This window comes from Marmota flaviventris, chromosome 11 (assembly GCF_047511675.1).
Source record: "Marmota flaviventris isolate mMarFla1 chromosome 11, mMarFla1.hap1, whole genome shotgun sequence".
Taxonomy (NCBI): domain Eukaryota; kingdom Metazoa; phylum Chordata; class Mammalia; order Rodentia; family Sciuridae; genus Marmota; species Marmota flaviventris.
This window is the reverse complement of record NC_092508.1, coordinates 111,233,736-111,255,843: the sequence shown is the minus strand read 5'-3', so window position 1 is coordinate 111,255,843 and position 22,108 is coordinate 111,233,736. Positions and strand designations below refer to the sequence as shown.

General features: G+C 41.4%; 1 protein-coding gene across 7 annotated transcripts in view; it reads right to left on the bottom strand.

Annotated features, from left to right (window-relative positions):
* Mgat5 (alpha-1,6-mannosylglycoprotein 6-beta-N-acetylglucosaminyltransferase) overlaps positions 1–22,108 on the bottom strand; it is a 325,975-nt gene that overhangs the window by 198,501 nt on the left and 105,366 nt on the right. For 4 of the 7 annotated variants that reach the window (XM_071619287.1, XM_027954040.2, XM_071619290.1 and 1 more), the window contains exon 3: positions 747–1,129. In XM_071619287.1, the coding sequence (XP_071475388.1) occupies positions 747–987 (241 nt within the window). In that variant the 5' untranslated portion in view covers positions 988–1,129. Of the gene's footprint in view, positions 1–746; positions 1,130–10,083; positions 10,159–22,108 lie in introns of those variants that run through there. The other 3 variants (XM_071619288.1, XM_071619289.1, XM_027954042.2) reach the window with 2 other exon arrangements.

Here is a 22,108-nt window from a genome sequence, read left to right as displayed (position 1 = left end):
TTTTTTGTCTACAATTCAGCATAAATGTTACTGAAAGAAAAGATATCCTATATTTGTGTGTGTGTGTGTGTGTGTGTATATGTTTTACTCTATATTATCTCAAAAAGTATCTGAAGTGCCTAAAAATAAGCAACAGGTACAAAAAGATTTCTCTCAAAGTGACACAAGAGCAAGAATCAAGAGCAGTCAAATCTGAAAAGGGCAAAAAGAAAAGCTATTAGCTATTAGCCCTCACATAAGCTCCCATGTCCTGCACACTGCCCGGACACACACACACACACACACACACACACACACACACACACACATTTGGCTCTAAGCTTGGTGACATTCAAAAAAAACACTCCTCCCCACCCTCCTCACCCCACCTCACCTCATCCCCACCATCCCTAATTAAGTTTTGTGTAGGGACAGATAATAAGTGTTTTTCAGCGTTCCATGAAAACACTCCCATTTGAGATCATGCAGTCCAGAAATGTGTTGATGGAGGAGGATCTAGCTGTAAACATGACCCAGAGTGCTGCCTGTACTGACCATCATTCGGGGGGAAGGTATGTGTGTGCACAGGAGCTTGCCATCTCCCAAAAGGCATTGCTTTACCTGTCTAAAATTGTCCCCGTGTATGTGATTCATTGCCCAAGAAGCGACAATAATAAATAATCAATGGCAAGTTCAAGTCTAGGAGCCTCCAGGATTCTTTCACTGGCTCCCGGCCAAACTCCCGCCACCCCCAGCACAGCACTTACCATAAGCTGTCATGACACCAGCGTATGGCCCATCTACCACATTCCTGTTTTCTTCTGCCAGTGCCTTGATGTACCTTTTGCTGAGGTCCAGGATTTGCTCCCGCAGCACAGAGCTGCTTTCAGGCTGAGTTCGCTGTTGGATGGTAAAATGCAGAAGCATCATACCCCAAATGAAGCCAAAAGTCACCAGGAAAAAGCCCAGCTTCTGAGAGGACAACTTCCAGGGAGTAAAAAGAGCCATTGCTCTCTGGCAACTTCACCTGCCCTTGGCTCTCAACACATAGAAGGTGGACTCAAGTTCATGGTGTAGGTTGTGTCTGCAAGTCTGCGGGTCTCACTCGGGCTCCTGGGTCAGCCGATTTCCTTTCCTTGCTTCCATTCTGCTGTGAAGGAGGACGACAGTTAGCAAAGTGGCCGTGGTAAAGCATAGCAAAACAAGCCATAAGTCATGATTTCACTCGGATAGCTCAACATCAAATGTCAACTTCCTTTTTTTTTCTTTATTTGCTGGTTCGGCACCTTAATTTATGATTTGGCATGTGTAAGCTGAGAGGGGAAATCTGGTGAGACAACAAGAAGCTGTACAAACACGGCCGGGGAAGTGTGTCTGAGTGAGTTAACAGGTGGAGTGGGGCTGCTCCTGTCTGGACCAAGGTCAAAACAGGAAGCTTGTTTTGCAAGGTGGGGAAGAGATAGAAGGATATTTTACTGCATGTCAGCAGAAACCTAAGCAAAGGATAGAGTCATACCATGGGGTACTTTGTGTGTCTGTAACTTGAGCTCACAAAGTCATTATTATGTGCTTTGGACAAGGATTAGTGCATGCAGCTGAAGAGGTCAGCAAGAAAGTGGATGTCCTCTCAAGGGTGGGCAACAAGGAAGTGAGAGAGAACCCCATCTTATTTAACCATGCCTGGCTTTCATTATCAGTGTTTAAAGATGAGATAATTCTCCTAGCACAGAGAGAGCCAGCGGTGCAGTCACTGATCTTCCTGTGCCAGCTTTTTTTTTTTTTTTGCAGTGCTTGCGATCGAACCCAGAAACCCAGCATGCAAGGCCTGTGCTCCAACACTGAGCTCCACCCCCACCTTAGTTCTAGCTATCTTAAACGAAAACTGATTTTCATTTGTTCACTGGTACACTGTGAAACACAGGAAACACAAAGTACCAGGCTGTCTGCTTTGCTGTGGTTCTCACTTTCACTCCCATCGTGTAGTGTAGCAAAGTGAAAAGTTAAAGGACAGAGTTTCATAAACTAAGGTGGTCGATCCCATGTGATACCAGCACATGATGAGCCAAAGTTCTTAATCAGGGCTTCTCAGCAAGGGGGACCTGACCATAGACTGCAAAGGGGTTACCAGTATTCCAATTTATCTGCCTTTTCTGCTAGAGACCTAGGTTCAGGAACCAGCCAGTTGACAAAAGTGCCACTCGGGGAGAGGCTAAGCAATGATCTCCTACAAGGGACTAACCCAGGATGTATTGCAGAGTGCAAATGTTTTGGGTCAAAGGGATCTTCTTTGCAAGCAGCCTAAGAGGAAATGAAAGCAGGATCTTGGAGCAATTAGATTACAGAGTGTGCAATTCAGTGGATCTCTGTTGGTCTGTCTCTTAAGGCCTTCCCCTCACCTGTCAACAGGTACTTCTACTAATAACATTAAATAATAAATAAGTTCTAGCTGTATCCCAGATATTGTGTTAAATGCTGCTTTGTACCTTAGCTTGTTGGATGCTCATAAAAGTTCTAGTAAGTCTTAATATTACCATCTCCCATTTATGAGAAACAAATTAGATGAGAAAATAAAGTTACCGGAGATTGCTTAGCAATAATTAATCAGCTAGGTGGCAGAGGAGAGATAACCTAAGGAAGCCCTGGGATCAGTAAACTTGCATCCAGCTGCCCCTCCCTTCCCCATTCCCCCAAATAGCTTATCTGAGTAAGGCTCAGGATGGTATGTACATGCTTACAGGAATATGGAAAGTAACAAAGAAGAATATATATGGAGACCCTATGTAGCACAAAATCTAAAATATTTGCTTTCTGGCCCTTAACAGAAAAGGTATGTCAACCTCTGAATTCTAGGCTAGCGGATCTCAAAGTGTGATCCCTGAACTCACCAATCACTACATCACCAGTGAGAAATGCATATTCTCCAGCCCTACCCCAGACCTACTGAATCAGCAACTCTGGAGGCCTAGAGCCTTGCATCAACAAACCCACAGGGCGATCCTGATGCATGCTCAATTTCAGAAGCCCTAATCCACAGTCAGATTCCAGGTGCATGCCTTACATCACTGTGCTACGCCATCACCAGGCCAATGTGATTAGTGTGATTAGGCTCAAATCCCATCTTGAGCTACTTTAAAACATAAGTTCCTGTACCCTTACACACCTGCTGTTCTGCTCATCACCATGAACCCGATGCATCCTTCAGGCAGCTCCCCCTCTTCCCTCAAGCTGCTCCTTCCACCTGGCCATCTTGTTTCACTGTGTCACGCTGCCAATCCAAATCCAGCCTGCTCTCCAAGCCCCACCTGTCTCAGCCCACGTTCCCCACTGCTCTAGCCTACAGTGTTCCCTTCTTGGTCTGAAATCTAAAACACTTGTCTGGCTACTTTGGATTGTTTACCAGTTTCTGAGTGGGTACTATAGATTGGAACTTCAATGCACCCCAAAGGTTCATATGTTGAAGGTTTGGTCCCCAGTCTGTGGTGCTTTTGAGAAATGGTAGGACCTTTAGTAAGAGAGATCTAGTGAAAGGAAGTGGATCATTGGGAGTGTGGCCTTGAAGGGGATATTGGGACCCCAGCCAATATCCAAGAGCCCTCCTTGGCCACATGCTTGCCACAATGTTTTTCTATAGGAGAAAAAAGTAAAGGACCAACCAATCACGGACTCAAACCTCCTAAACTGTGAGCTGAAACAGTCTTTCCTCCTTACAAGTTGATCATCTCAGATATTTTTTCACAGTGATGCAAAGCTAACACAGTGAGATACCATGACATTGTTTGGGAGAGCGCCTCTCCCCCCGCCCACCCACCAGCCCTACAACACACAGATGCTTCCCCACTTAGGCTGGGGTTACATCCTAACAAACACACCCTACATTGAAATTATTAAGTTGAAAATGTATTTAACACACCTAACCTAGTGAACTCAGTTTGATCTGGCCTATCTTAATTATACTTGGAACAATTACATTAGCATCCAATTGGGCGAAAGCATCTAATGCAAATCCTACATGATAATAAAATGTTCCACAAATCCTAAGTCAAACTATTCCAATTCAGGGACCATCTGTGCATACCTTCTCAGAGAAAGGCAAAGCACAATAAAATATCTGTTGACTAAACAAACTTGTCATGGGGCACCATGGCACGGTATTCTGCCCTACTCAACCATGACCAGCTGAACAGCATCTTCCCTTTCTTTCTGCCATGTGTTCTACCAATATACACACATGGAGTACCTGTTTCCCTCAGGCCCTTTTGACTGAACAGGGAGCCAGTTAGAACTTCTGCCCTAAGGAAGCTAGAGCAGTTAAAGCACTCCACTAACTGGGCACTGCTCTGACTTCCTCAGGAAGTAACTCTGCTTCCTTTTTGATAACCTATACTCACTAGTCCCCCAGGACAAGTAATGAGGTGCTCTACCAAGGAGGACAGTTTGTGGGTTATTTTCGTTGATTATTTCAGCACACAGACCCAACTGTTGACAGGAATTACGGGTCAACTTTCAGACAGAAAGCCCCACTCTACTTCCTCAGTGAACCCACTGAAGAGACTGCTCAAGTCTGTACAATTTAAGCCATGGAAAGACCAAGAAGAGGAAGTAGACAAGTGCTCTGTTAGAAGGTGGAAGGCTACTAAACCTTTGCCTTGGGAGGGTCAGATCTACCAAGATGATGCATTCAAGGGGTAAGAAGAAGACGGCCAAGAAACCTAGCCTGCATGAAATTATTCTAGCTTAGACAGATGCAAATTAGCTGTGAAAATCCCTAGCTATAAAGAGTTCAGAGTACTTGAGGGCCCAGGTATTAAGTGATTATAGAATCGCCAGGGATGATCTTTCCTCTAGTGGAATGCAGAGTGTGAAATTACAGAAACCATCAGCATGCACATTAGAATTCATCTCTACGGTTCCTGTTAAGGAGACAGAATTTAAGACTTTTCAAAAGCATTATTCAGGAGACACCCCTATCTCCCACAGTAACAGGAAGATAATGAGGATCCAGTACAGCCATCTTTGCAGAGAGCCTTGGTGCCAAAAAAGGACTAATGATGATCATTAGTAATGAACACAATTAATGGAGAGGCCTTGGACTAACAGCAATCAAAAAGTAGTCTTTCAAGCTGAGAATGTGCCTGCCTCAAAACTTAGCAGTTGGGTCCTATAGCTAAGTGAATCCAAGGGACAGAATAAAGAACTATATAGTAAATCTTAGAGGACCCTGTTGCCAACCAGATGGATGACAGTCCAGAGCCATGATTTCATCAATCCTCAAGACAGAAGTTTATGCCATTTCTTCCCCTTTACATATCCCCTCCATTCCATTTCCTAAAAGAGTATCATTTATTTCTTCTTTCCCACTCATTTCTCAACACAGTAAAATCTGGCTTCTGCCTTTTCAAATGTGTTCAAAGATCTTTGGAAAGGAAATATGTCAGTTCTCCTAATTGGAAAAAGAAAAAGGAACATACGAAGATGTTTGGTATCATTAACCATTAAGGGAAATCAAAATTATAATAAGACATGGCTTTACATCCATTTGGATGGTCAAGATAAATCAATTTAGGCAAGAACAAGTGTTGGTGAGGATGTGGAAAAATGGAATAGTCTCATACATGTAAAATGGTACAGCCAGTGTTGGAAACTGTTGTGGAAAAATGTTGTGGTTCCTCAAATACTTAAACAGGGAGCTACCATGTAATCCAAACAATATGCTCCCAGGAATTCTCCCAAGAGAAATGAAAACTTAGGTCCACACAAAAACTGACCAATTATCATAGCAGTATTATTCATAATAGAGAAACAACCCAAATCTCCATCAACAGAGAAATGGATAAACAAAACTAGCTTTAGGCTAAACTGGAATATTATTTGGCCTCAAAAGAAATGAAGAACTGATTATATGAAATATGGCTGATCCTTGAGAACATTATGCTAAGTGAAAAAACATCTCAGTTATTGAAAATCACATATGATTCCATTTACATAAAATGTCTGAAATAGACAAATCCATAGAGACAAAAGGTACACTAGTGCTTGCTAAGGGCTGGGAAGAGGGTAGAGAATAGAGGAATTGGGAAGTGACATCTTAGGTATACAGAGTTTCTTTTCATGGTAACAACAATGCTCTGAAACTGACTGTTTATAGAAGAGAATTCTATAGATATATTAAAAGCCACTGAGCTGGGTGTAAGGGCACATGCCTGTAATCCCAGCAACTCAGGATGCTGAAGCAGGAGTATCACAAGTTTGAGGCCAGCCTTAGCAACTAAGTGAGGCACTAAACATCTTAGTGAGACACTGACTCAAAATTTTAAAAGAAAAGGGTTGGGGATGTGGCTCAATGGTAAAGCACGTGTGGGTTCAATTCCCCAGTATCTAAATAAATAAATGCCATTGAGTTCTTCATGTTCAATGGCAGCATGATATGACATGTGAATCATATCTCAATAAAGTCGTTAGGAAAAAAACAACTTCCACTATGAAGTTAAGGGTATGAAGAAGAGCTCCATGGGCCTACTGCAGCCTCTTCCCTCATTCCTTACAGCTTAGCCAAGACCAGACTGTGCCATCCCTGAGGGCTGACCACAGGCCTGGCAACAAACAGAAATTACATGGAGCAATCTGCCTCCAGTTCACTAGACCTGGCTGCTCTTATAACCTCCAGATCAATCTCACAGGCCTTCCTCTGATGGCTGCTGGCCCACCTTGTCAGGCTGGAGAGTACACTGTGAAGAAGAGTTCAATTCTAATGGACTGAGAATAAGACAAATGAAGCAAGTACTTCAGGTGACTATCCGAAGTCCATGGCAGCCCCATGTCTTCCTCCAAGACCTGCTTCTTAAGAGGGTGGATGAAGGTGGAGACGCCCATTCCTTCAGAAGTGATGCTAGCCCGAACCACAGAGATTTAGTCTTGTCCAACAGCCCTTAAAGACAATGCCATATTTACCTTGGACCACACGGCTCTAAGTCATTACATACCTCTTCTGTCCTCACCACAAACCACCTGCACTACTTTATCTGTCTTCAGATGGCAGTTCTGGGGCCTAACTTTATCCTGACTCTGTGCTATAACATTCAAGAAACTCTAAATCAGTTATGCTCACCCATTTTACCTTGGGAAATCCCATTCATATTTCCATCTCACAATTTAGTCGTGCCTTCTGTATGAAGTTTCCCCAGCCTCCCTAGACTGTGAGAGCTCATCCTCATTGGAATATCCATGGCAATTCCTGCTCCTCCCAAAGAGTTTCTTACCCACTGTTTTATAGCAAAATCTTGCTTCATCTCCCCGATGGCTCTATGAGGTCCCCGAAATAAGAAATGCCAGCCATGGCAATGCCTTGTACACAGTGATGTTCATTAAGTGTTGGCTAGATAAAAGCTAGGGAGAGGGAATGAGAGGAAGGTATACAGATGAGCAATGACTTCCAAGACAATCTTCTGAACAGACTTTTACCCTAAGGTTTTGTCTCATGGCAGAGAAAATTATAGTGTCCTTGAATAGGTAAGGTTAAACTAAAGGGAGCCTGATAGGGATACATATCAAAAGAAGAAAATGAGACCGAAACTCCAGAGGAACAGTTCTAGAAGGGGCAAGGCAGTGAGCCTATGAGAACAAAAGGATGTCCAAGATGGGGAGGAGGAACTTGTCCAAGATCAGCAGGGAAACTTTCCACAGAGGCTTCTCGCTTCATTCTTATTCTAAGACAATCACGAAAAGGACAGGAGAAAGGGGAAGTTGAAGTTGCCCCACAGCAAAAGCTTGGAAATCGTTAACTTACAGCTTGTTTTACTGATTGGCACCATGCTGGTCTCCTTATCTCAATTTCTGTGTGCATAAAATGAGGAAAATTCTGGAAAAACAGTACTTTGAGAGCAGGATGACTATGACCGAGTGAGTTAACGATTCTCAAAACTATGTTCCAAAGACTACAAGGGTTCCCAGAGATGTTCCACAGATTCCACACACACCAATTTAAATTTAATTTTTAGCTTCCTCAATTAAAATGTTATTTTCAAAATTTTTGTTTAAAAATTAGTTTTATATGTCAAATCTTAAGACACTGGACATAATTAATATATGTATCAATTAATATTGAAGAGACTCAGAACAAAACTTCCCTCATTACCTCTGTACATGGAATTTGAACTTTGAAGTTCTATGTCATTGGTTAGAAAATTAATGCTTGGAAGTGACCTTGTCCACCCACCTTTTTTCTTTTAAAAAATATTTTTTGTGGTGTTGGGATTGAATCTAGGACCTCACTCATGCTAGGCAAGTGCTCTAGTACTGAGCTACAACCCTACCCCTTCTTGTTTCCTTCTTAAAATTTAAGCCCACATATCTATGCATATAAAATGGTATGACAAAGAATTCTGCCTTAATCAAATTCTAGGTGAGGATCAGTCATACACTGTAAGTTTCAGAAACTTCTTGCCTGATTCCCATTCCAAAAGAAGTGACAAGTCATCTTTAGATGTTAATGATACAATATCAAAATGATGTCTACTTTTCTAGTATCTATATCAACTTACATTAAGAGATACTTTACCCAAAGGACTTAAAATCAGCATACTGTAGTGATGCAGCCACATCAATGTTTATAGCAGCTCAACTCACAATAACTAGACTATGGAACCAACCTAGGTGCCCCTCAATAGATGAATGGATAAAGAAAATGTGGTATATATACTCAATGGAATATTATTCAGCTTTAAAGTAGAGTGAAATTATGGCATTTGCCAGTAAATGGTTGGAGTTGGAGAATATCATGCTAAGCAAAATAAGCCAATCCCACAAAACCAAAGGCTGAATGTTTTCTCTAATATGTGGATACTAATTCACAATAAGGTGGGGGGCAGGGGGGCACTAGGGAAGAATAGCATTACCTTAAATTAGGTAGAGGGAAGTGATGGGAGGTGGAAGGGGAGGGTATGTGGGGATGAAATAAACATTATTACTGTATGTGTTTATGTGACTGCATGACCAATATGATTCTGTAATATATACACTCAGAAAAATAAAATTATATCCCATCTATGTATGATATATCAAAGTGCATAAATGCATTCTACTGTTATATATAACTAATTAAAACAAATAAAAAATATTTAAAAAAGAGATACCTTAGAGTACTTGACAAACTATTTCTAAAAATAATAGCCATTTCTATTCAAAATCAATTGAACCTGGGCTTCCACGCCTCTGAACCCAAACATGGGCACAGAAATCTACTGTATGCTAACTCGGTCAACGTAGAAAGAAATATGATCAATTAAAATGTATAACATAGGTTTATAGAGACTCAGGAACCATAATCAATTTTGTAGTAACCAAGTACAAACCCTCAACTTACAGAGGAAGACCCCGAGGTCTACAAGTGCCATGTTTTCTAGTTGGAGTCGGCAACTAGAAAAAAACAGCACCCACATCCTGTCACCTGTATGGTGGTCTCTGCCAACACAGGTTGAATCTACAAAGTCACTTACGGAAAATCAGAAAGGAAGAGAATTATTGATAGGAAACAAAAACCAGAACCCACAGTCTAGTGGTATAAAGAAGCTGTAAGTTCCACCAACTTCAGGGGGTTGGGAGAATTGAGAAACTATTGAAATAAAAGTAGATACTTGCAGAATTATTGGTATAAAGAAGAAAGATGGGACGGAGAGTGAGGTGGATTCTTGCTCTCAATGTCTCCTGTTTTTGTTAAAAGGAAAGTGAAGGAGGAAGGAGCTTTTTCCCCACAAATAAGTCCAAATCCACAGGAAGATGATCTGTGGTTGTCTATTCTCCTGAATGGCACAGATATACAGGGCCAGTGACATAAACATGAACCCAATCCCAGAGCCCAGCCTGCAGCCATCCCTTGAGAGCTATGATAAACTGTGCTCTCCTTCATTTCCAGGGAGCAAACAAGCTCAGGAGCAAACAGCCAAGCTGCCTATGAATGGGTATGAACAAAGACGGCTCATTTGCAAGTTCATGACCTTGGTCCCTTTCTTTCTAAACATTCCAAGTGCAAGCAGCCTGCTCCCTTGAGGACTGGCTACACTGGTCTTCTATTGAGTAACTAACTGAAAAACACGAACTCAAACAACATACCTGGGAATTCTTGGAGAGGTTCTTGTCATGGTGGGATTTCACACAGCCCATTCCTCTTTACATCTGAAGTGATCGAAGCATGCCCATCCTGTGCCAGGGTTTTCTATATTATGCCACTGCTACTTTCAAATGTGGGCAGGAAAAGGAAAACCTTCAGCCCCACCCATCTAAAGCAGTTGCTTTTCTTGTAGCTACACTGTCCACTAAGTGGACTTCAGGGCTCCATTTGTAGCATCCATAGCAAAATATATTTCCAACACAGTAACGGGGTTGATGATTCTGTACCCAGCGTGTGCACTCCTTCTTGCCTCAATGCTCCCCACTTCACCCCTACTATGTTCCCCCATTCACATGGGCTGTCTCCACTAGAGGGCATGGTGGGGAAGGGAAAAGAATCAGAAGTCAACATCTGATGATTTTATTCATTTAGGCCCTTAGGTATGCACATAACTAGCTGGTGGACAAAGAAGAAAGAGGACAAGAGTGAGCAGGAAGTTGTCCCCTGCTGGATCAGATAAGAGCATCCCATGTTCTTCTACGAATTTCATTCACCAGGCTCATAGATTATTCCCAACTGGCAGAATTTCCCATGAACACAAAATGAAACCACAGTAACCCCAAGAATTCTGAAAACATCTACTAAACCAAGACAAACAGCACGGCTTCCTGAAACATCAAATCCCCATAATCCAAAAATCCCCCATTTTGGCATAACTGATACTTGGCAGCAACCCTGGCCTTTCTCCACTAGATGCAGTTAGGATACTCCAAAACCCTTCACAACTGGGAGCTGTGACAATCGGTGTGATTCCCTAATAACAAACCCTACCATTATGTACAACCATAATGCACCAATTTTTTAAAAGTAGGAAAAAATGTCTCCCCTCTGCCCAACGTTCTCTGAGGAATAACACCACCCCAGCTGAGACATGCTGCCTTAAACCATCCGTGAGGCCTATGGACCCTAGGAAGCCGCTCAGAAGTCGGCCCTTCTGATACCCTGTAGAGCAAGACCACCAAGGTGAACTCAGGAGCCCTCACCAGCTGGCTCTGAGGCCTACGCTAAAACTGTGGAGAGAAAAGAAGACTGACCCACAGTGTAGTCCCAAGTTGACCAATACACAAGCCTCCTTTTCCTCTATGTCCTCCAGTGTCACCACTGTGTTGACACCAACTGAACAGTTCACTCCAAGGCTGTGTTGCTGGTTACTAATTAGTGTATGGCACTGGGGCTCCACTCCAGAGAGACCCGAGTCCATAAATGAACACGCACAGGAAAGCAGGCAGTGAGAAGATCAAATGTGGACGGTGCTTCATCCGACAATTAAAAAAAAAAAAAAATCAGTATTGTCATATGGCTTCCAGCCCAGGAAACCAGGAACTGGCATTAGGAGACACTGATGACGACACTCGAAGAAGAAATCAAAACACTGTGTGAGAAGATCATCACATTGCATGAATTTTAAGGTAGGTCTCAACACTGAATGAAAACTCTTGAAAGATTTGCTTCCCCTCTTAGCCAAAGGACAGTAAGGCCACAAAGGAATTTTAAAACCATAAGAATTATCCTTTTGGTGAGAGTCAACTTCTGGTTATTCCCTATATCTAGAAAAGCCACTAATGACAGCAGTCCCCAAGGGCCCCCATATAAAGAAAGGCACAAAATCACCAAAATAGTTTTTAAAAACATAAGATGATGCTCTCAAAAGAACAAACATTATTCAACAAACCCTGAGCTCAAAGGGTTAACCACCCATACTGAACCCCTTCTCTCTCACCTGGGGAGGGATGCAGGCTAGGTGCTGACCCACTCCCAGCATGTCCTAGCTGAGCAGTCTGCAGAAATGGGACAGCCCTCCAAACACTTGATCTGATCAAGACCATTGGTCATTGATATGTCAAGAACTATGTAATGTTTTGAACAACTAATAATAAAAAGAAAAAGAAAAAGACCATTGGGTCAAAAAAATGAACAAAATAGCTGATGCTCAAGGAGATACATACACATGCACACACATGGGTAACTTTGAAGTGACTGCTCAGAGGCTCAAGATTTTAAATGTTAGGCCTGGCATGGTAATACATGACTATAATCCTAGTGACTTGGGAGGCTGAGACAGGAGTATAGCAAATTCAAGGCCTGCCTTGACATTTAGCAAGATTTTGTCTCAAAAAAAAAAAAAATGGGGGTCTGTGGATATAGCCCAATGGTAGAGTCAATTCCCACTACAGGAGGAAAAAAAAAAAGGTTTTAAAGCCTAGAATGAACTTCTCAAGGATACAGTCAATCTGTGTGGAGCACACAACTCCCATGCTTTGGCAGACCCTATGTCATAAATCCTTCAGGTCTGAATTTTCTTAGGGAAGAACTTAGTAGTTAAATACTGGTTGGTAAGTTTACCTGTTGCTCATTTTCTTTTTTTTTTTTTTTCCTGTACCAGGGATTAAACCAGCACTAAACCACATTCCCACCCCTTTTTATTTTTTTATTTTGAGACAGGGTCTTGCCGTGTTGTTTCGGGCCTCACTAAATTGTGGAGGCTGGCTTTGAACTTGTGATCTCCCTGTGTCAGCCTCCCGAGTCACTGTGATTATAGTTGTATGCCACTGCACCTGGCTGCTTTGTAAAATGTAAGGTGCCCAGCTCTTACACACGGAGATATTGATTTACTTCATTTGAGCAGTGGCCTGAGCAGAGGTATTTTCATGTTTAAGCTGCCTAGGTATCTTCAATATATAGCCAGGTATGAGAACAATCTAAAGATATTCCCTTTATCAGTCCTATAGGTCCTATGTAGTGAGACCCAAAATGTGAACCATTCCAGTATTTCTACAAATGACCTCTTTGCTCCAAAAGTAGTCCAGTGGCTCACATGATAGTCCATCTGTAAGACAGGCTGGTATTCTCTGTAGAGAATCACAAGCTGCATGCCTGTAGTCCCAACTACTTGGGAGGCTGAGGTGGGAGCATTACTTGAGCCCAGGAGTGGGAGTTGGAGGCCAGCCTGGGCAATATAGTGAGAATCCTGACTTAAGGAGGAAAAAATGCATCAGAAACCAGTCTTCTCAGGCTAATACTCCATCACGTAGCCAGCTTTTCACAAAGCTGGTCCAATGTAGAGCCCTGTTGGATCATCCCACAATGTGGAAGAACTTGCAAAGAATAATGCTGGACTCATAGCTTTCATTACCCTCTCCTGAGCAACTGTTCCAAACATTAGAAATCATTTGAGCCTAACCTAACAGCCTCAGCTTCTTCCAATGCTTCTAGTAACCTGAACCACTATGATCGTGCTATTCAAGCTCTGGTCTGTAATTTGCTTGTTAGAAATTCAGATTCTCAGGCCCAAACTCAGACCAACAGGATTATTTGCCCTTAAAATTTTGAGAAGCATTATTCTTTATATCATTCAGGAGAGTAGGAATGAAGACAATCAGATACTAACTTCTGATGGGAGACGACAAAGAGTACTGCACAATTTTCCTTTTTATAAGGTACAGAGCAGAGCACTTAATAATTTGGGATAACCATTGAATATGTTAGATGTATATCCTGCTGACATCCAGCTGAGATGACAAGCATACACAAAGAAAACATGGTTTTAACATCATGAACTGGAAGTGCCCACAGGAAAACTAGTCCTGCTTTCTAATTGCTGACTAACATTAAGGGTTTTGACTCATTAGGCTAAAATCAATGATACAACAGGGTGTAGGGATGCATGCCTGTAAACCCAGCCACTTAGGAGGCTGAGGCAGGAGGATCACAAATTTAAGGCTAGCCTCCTCAACTTAGCAAGACTTTGTCTCAAAATAAAAAAATAAAAAATAAAAAAATAAAAGCAAAGTTCTGGGGATGTAGCTCAGGTGTAAAGCACCCCTTGGTTTGATCCCTAGTACCACCCCCCCAATTAAATATACAATTTGGATACATGTCTTCCCAAGTATAACTGACACAGCAAATAACTACCAACAGCAAAGCACTTTACACAGCTACTGTACAAATATTTTGCACAAGTCCAAGTTAGACATCACAGGAGGTTTACTGAGTTCTTGTTGTTTCCTAATTGCTAAAGTACTCATTTTAGAACACCTGCCTAACAACCACAAATACTTCCCCAGTTAACTTCAAAGAGGAACAGCCTTCAAGGGAGGCAAGCAAGCATCCTCATCAGGTGCTCTAATTTTGCATAAGAGGACATCAAACAATAGTTAATCTCCTGGAAATGGCTTCAATTCAGACATTTTCCAAGGCACACAATAGTAAGTTCATGGCCATTGATAGCCTTTCAAAGTTTTGCTGAAAGAAACTATCTGAAAAATGACTTAAGGTACTCACAATCCACCCACTGTTCAAGACCAGCTTTACCCAGCCTTTTGTGACCTAGGAGCCCCTTTCACAGTAATATTCTCCTCCACCTGCACACACAGCCACAATCCTCATCCCTTAGGAATTTTTTAATCATTTTTTAAATTTAGTTCACATATGATGAGTGCTAAAGTAAAATCTTAATTCATTTTTGAAAGAAGGTATTAAATTTTATGCAATGTTGATACCACCTCTGCTAATGTTCCAAGTGATTAATGACAAATTACCTTTTGCCCATTTAATATATAACACATAGCACTTATTTTAATTATATAAGAAAAAAGTATAAATCTGTCCATAAAATCCATTTCAAACTTATATAATTGGTAGTATGCACTTGGTGTAGGGACCAAATGCATATTCAAAACCAGACAGCAATCTAATTACTGGCCCTGACATCAAACCTAGACAAGAAACTTCCCAATGTTTGGAATTTCTTGTATCTGGATTTCAAAACAAATCAAATGGTTTATACAGGAAGGACTCTCTACTTCCTTTTCATGAAAAACATTTGCTCCATTTCCTAGGAAGAAACCAGAGAGAAGGACCAGGCCTACATCTGCTTTGGAGTGTTAACCTCTCTCCCCCAGAAAGCTGTGAACAACTCAGCTCTGGGAGACTGAATACCATCTCTCTTCCTGCTCCTGTGGGTCAATTCACAGTGTGTCCTTACCCACTCCTGGCTACAGGACATTACCAGGTGGGTATGTGAGACCCATCTAAAGTAGTTCAGCAAGTCCTGCACCCAAGCCATGTCTTCCAACTCTGCCTTATCCTAATAAGGCTGGTATTGTAATTGATTTTTATTTATTTGTTCAGGTGCTGAGGATAAAACCCAGGATGTCACACATATGGTATTGTATTTTAATCTTCATCTGGCTATTTCTTTTTCCTCTAGTTCAGAACTCAGAAAGAAGGGAGGGTACAATTAATTGGCACCTCCAAATCACCATATGTTTATTTTAATTTTTTTTTCCTGTTTTGTTTCTAAATATCAGGCTAAGACAGGTGGTTTCTGGCAGTTATTTGAAAGCATTTCTTACAATAACAAGATGCAGGTGTGTGAATCTTTAATTCTAATAAATTAAAATCAAAATGTCTATAACAGTCATACTATTTCCTCTTTCTAAAAACTGATTTTTTTGAAATAGTGAAATATATGCCAAAAGAATTTTGGTCAGATGAATGTAACTTTTGGCTAGATGGGTGATAATCTGGGGGGGGGGGGGGTATGTAAGAATTCTCAGTATAATCCTCAATAATTACACTTTGACCTTTTTTCCCTAATGCATCCTATCTTTAACCAATTGTGCATAAGGATATGATTTTTTTTATTATAATGAAACACATAATGGCAAAAAATCTCATGGGTTGCTAGTGCAGAATTGTCTTCCAAATGCCACTAAGAGCCTGAAAACCTTGCAGGCTTTCAAACACTTCCAGGTTACAGGGAGATATGGAATCATCTATGTAAATATGTATTTTATTTAATGACCTTCAAAAATAAAAAAAGAAACATCAGTGCCATTCAGAATGAAAACTCAGGACACCCTCAAAAATCCCCTGGTAAGAATCCCCCAGGGGAAATGCTGCTCTAGATATTTCAAATCCCTGGATTTGGTCTGCCTTTGCACCACATCATGGAAGAAGTCTTCAAAGAAATGCGCTTTTGATCCAATATGGAAAGCAGTAAGTAACATTGGTGGCCAGGTGAAACAGTGGTTGAGTTCACCACAAACATGTCAAAGGTTTCATTCATTACACTTCGTGTATACAGGGGGACCTACAGAAGAAAGTTCTCCTTCATGTTAGTATCAAAAACATTCATCAGAGCATCTGAACAACTAGCTGGATTCTACTCCATCATCAAAATAAAGCCAAAGAGATAATACTGGTGTCTACAAAGGAGCTGGGAAAAGCTGAGAGCCAAAATGACAGTCCACTTCCAGGTAGTAAGCTGGACCCTGGTTCCTAGTTTGTGTCTGTATAAACTTCACTCCTAGCTCTTACTTTCCTTCTCTCATTTTCTCGATTTCTCATTTATTTTACTTATTTTTAGCTATCTTCCTGCATTATATGTTTTAAGTCTTTGGGGAACATATCATGATAAGTAATTAAATAAAAAGGAACAGGATAGCTGTGGTGGCCAGAATAATGGCGCCTGAGTCCATCCAGAGCCCCATCCCCAGAATCTATTGCAGACATGGTAGTTTGTCCCTGTGAAAACTCATGTTGAGACTTAACTGCCAACATGTTGGTGTTGGGAGATGCCCGAGTCTTGGAAGCACTGCCCTCATAAAGGGATAAACATTTGTCTCAAGAGTTCTAAAGGTACAGATTAGTTCTCCCAAGAGTGGATTGTTATAAAATGTCTGGTCCCCTCAGCCCCTCCTCTTCCATATGCACCCACTCACCCCTGCAATGTGTTGCCATATACCATGTTATGATGAAGCACTTGCTAGATGAGGAAGAACAGCCATAAACTGGAATGACTGGGCTGCAATATTTGGGCTTGAGTGGATTCCAGGACTAAGGGAAGCTTTGAATCAGTCATATCATATCTCAAAATCTTCATTTTGCAGACACATAAAATTAAGCAGAAGAATAGGTGGTGTCTAAGCCCTCTGATTTTAACTTTCAATGAGAATAAAAGGTTTTCATTTGCTGGCTACTTGATTTTTTGTTGTTGTTGTTGGTTTGTTTTTTTAATGATTCAGAATAACAACACTCAGAGGCTAGAAAGCGGTCCTGATGGGAAGGGGAGGAGAAGGCCAGCAATAGGTGATAGAAATTGATTTGCAGTGAGAGAATTACAGATGAATGAAGTCATTATACAAAGAGAAAACCCCCAAAGTTAATTTTAACTGTGCCCCCTCCCTTTCTTCCCTTGCCTCAAATACAAATCCATGTCACTTGCTCCTTATGATCACTAGATTTACAAGTCCATTAAAAATACTTTTATGATCACCCCATGCAAAAACAAAACAAAATATGGCCATTGCCAAAATGATTTAAATGCCTAGAGTACTGTAGCAGGATCTTGGGGAAGTTTACTAATACCTTAGCAAAATGTGCCATGCATATGCCATTTGGATACTTCCTTTGACAAGTGCCCTGATTTTTCCCAAGGGAGTTAACACTTAGGCTGTGATCTATTGGGTCAGGTTACAGTTCTCCTTGGTTTCTTTGTTCCATGGTTCTTCTCTCCATCAAAACTGGCCTCAGGATCAAGTTGAGACACTGGGTTCTCAATCTTCACTGTCTTATCAAAATCACCTTGGGAGACTTTTCAAACATAAATCCTAATCCTTTCCCCTCCCCAAGATTATGAAGTAGCTGATCTGAGTAGGGCCAGGAAAGCCATGTCATTTTGAGCACCCCAAGGAAAAAGCTGAGAACCATTAAGCCAGATGTTCACCTGCCCAGGTGATTATTAATACATGAGTGGGACGACAGGAGGACTGGTCTGAGCAGGGAGGGTGGCAGAGGAGAGAGGAGCAGAGATGTGGCGAACCAGGGACAATGTGCCCCATCTAGGGAGGGCAACCACTTCTTTGCTCCAAATAGGGGACGCCTTGAGCCAAGACAATCTGGGGTGGCCAGGCCTCCCAATCTTTTGAGAGATGCCAGAACTTCAGTGTTTTTGTCAAATTCTATTTTTCAATATTGGAACTAATTTAGAATCTTTAAAAAAAAAAATTCTCCGCAAGTTAAACAAGCCCCAACTACAGTGTTCTGACACAAATAATCACCTTATCAAGCATTTGATGGTGAAGCTGTATAGCCTTGTACAAAGAAAGCAGCAGCAAAACACAAGACACCTTAAGTTCAAAGGATTTACAGTCTTGCTCATTTGCTTCAGTGACCCCCCTGGTAAAGTGTTCAATATTATGCCCTAATTGCTCAGCTCTTCTCAACTATTAAACCTTCACTGGTAATGTCCTGAAACATCAATTTCTGATCATCACTTTCAAAGCACTCTGAAAAGTACTGACTTCTAGCTCTACTAACTTGTAAATGAGTCACACCTAAATGCTAACCCGAAGAAATTAGAGGAAAGTTAAATGCCACCTAACAAGAGAGATGCAGATCCCAAGGTACACAAACTCAGTGTGGCTTGCCCAGGGCCACAAACACTGTTAAAAACAGGGTGAACAATCTGTCCTGGTATCAGAACTAAAGGCCCTTGTCCTGGAAAACCCTCATGTGTCAGGTAAAGTCAGATGGCTGGTCACTCTAATTGAAGGACTGGGCCATATTGCTGTCCCTGGCATGTACACCACAATCTTATAATTCTTGACACAATACACACACACACACACACACACACACACATTTGACTTTTATAGTGTACTTTCTGTTAGGATTCAGACTCCAGAAGGAAGAGATTTAAGTACTTATGTGCACTGAGTACTTAATATTTGTTAAGAAAATTTCTTTTAGTCTCCTTTGTCAATAAAGGAGCTATTGTCTCCAACCACTGGTGTTGTCTTGAAAAATATAGCCATCACTGCTCTGAGAGTCTCTCTGAAGAGCATGAAGCCCCAACTCCTCACCCCCAAAAGCTGCTTCTCATTCCCAGAACTGTTTCCCCAATTCAGTAACCTGGAATATGAGAAACACAGAGCTATCAATCAGACAAGCTTCCATCTGGCTGCCTTCTTCTCTCTTTGGACCACAAATTCTCCTCATGGTGTCCATCATCAAAGGACACCAGCAGCCACCAAGCATGGTCTGACTCCTTCACTCAGAGACACATCTCAGATGGCTGCTAGTTGACCATGAAAAAAGTTGGTATTCGCACCTTTCTCTCAGGAGACTGCTCTGAAATTATTCAGAAGGGCTAGAGCAGAAGCTGGAATGTTTCACATGGATAGACAGGAAAGCTGGTCGGGTAGAAAGGATTGGGAATTAAGATCAGATTAAATTCTCAGCACTAACAAAATCCAGTCCTATGCTTGCTTTAGAAAATTCTAGAAATGAAGACCAAGGTTCCTCATCTATAAAAGGGGTTCTAAGTTGCAAAGAGACAACTCTGGTGCCTGATCCTTGATGAGAGGTGACATTACAGAGGGAGGCTCCTGACTCTTTAAGGGGTACAGTGGGATCTATGAGTCAGGCGCAGACGCTACCCTGATGCCTGATCTGAAAGCATAAGGTTGGCTTTTGCTGACCTAGTTTTATTCTGAAGCAGATAGTGGTTTGCTTCCTGCTTTTCAGTTCCTTGTTTCAAGAGATGTAAGCACATCTGTATGAAACACAGAAAATACAGGCATATGTCAGCAAAATGTCACTGTAACTGATAGAATGCATTTTCCCACTCTGTCCATCAGTTCTGATGTGGAAGGCAAGCAGTCCTCAATGACCAAGCCTAACTTTCAAGTCTGGTTCTAGATTGCTACTTCAAAGAATTTCCTGGGTCAGCATCTCAGAGCCTGAAATTCATTCACTAAATTCTTTATGATCCATAATAATATCCACCTCACAAAGCAAAACCGTACTTTATGATTTGCTATGTAAAGACATTCCCTAGAAAACACTATTATAAAATCACAATCAAAACAAGGCCAACAACAACAAAAGAAACCATGCACCCTATGTCTCAGAATCTATAGACAATAAAGCAAAGCAAGATGTACACATGCCTGGGAAACAATTTCCACTGACATAATTTTAAGCTAACTGAATCTGAGATTCAAGAATAAACACTAGTACGATCCATTCAGCATGAAACCTGTTGTGGCAGTTCTGACTTCTTACATAAGAAAGTTGTGACCCTAGGTCACTAGATAGAATTACATTGCTCAAATTTATTCTTGGCAAGCTCTCTGGAGTATAATCCACTTTACAAGGATAAACAAGTGGTTGTAATCAAAATCTCACACACTTTCTTACAACATGCACCACAAGCACCACCAGTCACAGAATCAATTATGCCCAAACCATTCCTATGTTAACATGTGTCCCAGGAGATCAAGAGAGAATCCAATATTCCTGTAACGGAAGTGCTACATTCCATGCTGGCAAGAGAAATGGATGTTAGAAACGGCTCTATTTCCTAGTTCTGTCAACTACTTGTCAGTAACCTGCCAATGTCAATTTCATGTCAATATAAATTGTCATTAAGAATACACAGCAGTCCCTCTCTTTACCTTCAGTATTGCTTTCTAGTTTGAGTTACCCACTAGTCACTCTGAAAATAAAGTTTTAAATGCATCATTTGAGTAACATTTCACACCATCCCACTCTGGATTTGATCATCTCTTTTTTCATGTATCCAGGCTGTATACACTACCCGCCCATTAGTCACTTAGTAGCTATCTTGGTTATCAGATCATTTGTCACAGTATCACAGTGCTTATGCTCAAGTAACCCTTATTTTACTTGATATTGGACCCAAAGTTCAAAAATAGTGATGCTAGAGATTCAGATATTTCAAAGGGAAGCCATAAAGTGCTTGCTTTAAGTGAAAGGTACAATATGATTTTGAGAGAGAAAAATCAATTGATAGACTAATTACAACTGTAATAAAAGTTATATTTTATCAGTTGTTAAATCAGTTGTTAATCTTACTGTACCTAATACTTTATTATAAGTATGTAGGTATGTGTGTGTGCGTACATTATGTGTGTGTGTGTGTGTGTGTGTGTAGTTATGAAAAAGCATAGTACAGATAAGGGATAGGGGTCAGTATGAGTACTCTACAATTTCAGGCATCTGGTAGAATATATTTCCTGTGGATAAAGAGGGCTACTAAATAAAATGGCAACTACTATAGAAGCTGAGTTCATGGGACTGTGTGTATTATTTTTACAACTTCCTGTGACAATTATTTCAAAGTAAAGTTATCATTTTAAGCATCATTTATTACCTTCCTGTTTATCTGGGAAGATTTCAAAATATAGAAGGTCTTTCCGGATCTTATTTCTGCTTGTGGATATAGGATGGAACCCACATCTGAACCTTAAAAAAGATCTTCAGGTGATTCCCCAAATCCCCCCCTTGTTCATCGAGAACCACAAGGGACATAAATCACGGAAGGCATTAAAGAGTGGTGACATTGTCATATTTGATCTCAGCTGCCATGCTGAGGATGAATTTGAAGAAGGGAAAGTGGAGTACAGGAGCCCTGTGGGGTGGCTCAGGCAAACGTGGGTGAGAAATGAGTCCCAGGAAGGCTCATGAATCAGGTACCGGCTGTCATGGTAGGTAGAACCCAGGAGCTTTCACAGTTCAAGTCTCAGGATAATGGGTAACTGGAGGGAAGGAAAGGGGAGGAGGAATCTCAGATGACTGCTGGGTTTCCAGCTTAGGTGGTTGAGAAAATGGTGGAGTATCATTCATGATGGGAGCTGATACATGAAGGAGGACAAAGGTGGTGGCCTGAATGTGCCCTATTACGTATTGCTGATAGGACAATCATCCTTCCCTACTGAGGAAATGCCTTCTTCCTCATCTGGCTGGGCATCAAGCACCAAGAAATGGACAACATGGCCCAGCAGAAGGCTGGTCACTGCTCAGCAGCAATCAGTCACTAGACACCACCCTGCTCAGGTCATTTATACTCCCAGTCCAACCCAGGCATTTGACCCATGTATCTCCACTGTGTAAAGACCTACTAACTGAGTTGTCCCCCATAGAATCCAGAGGGTCTGG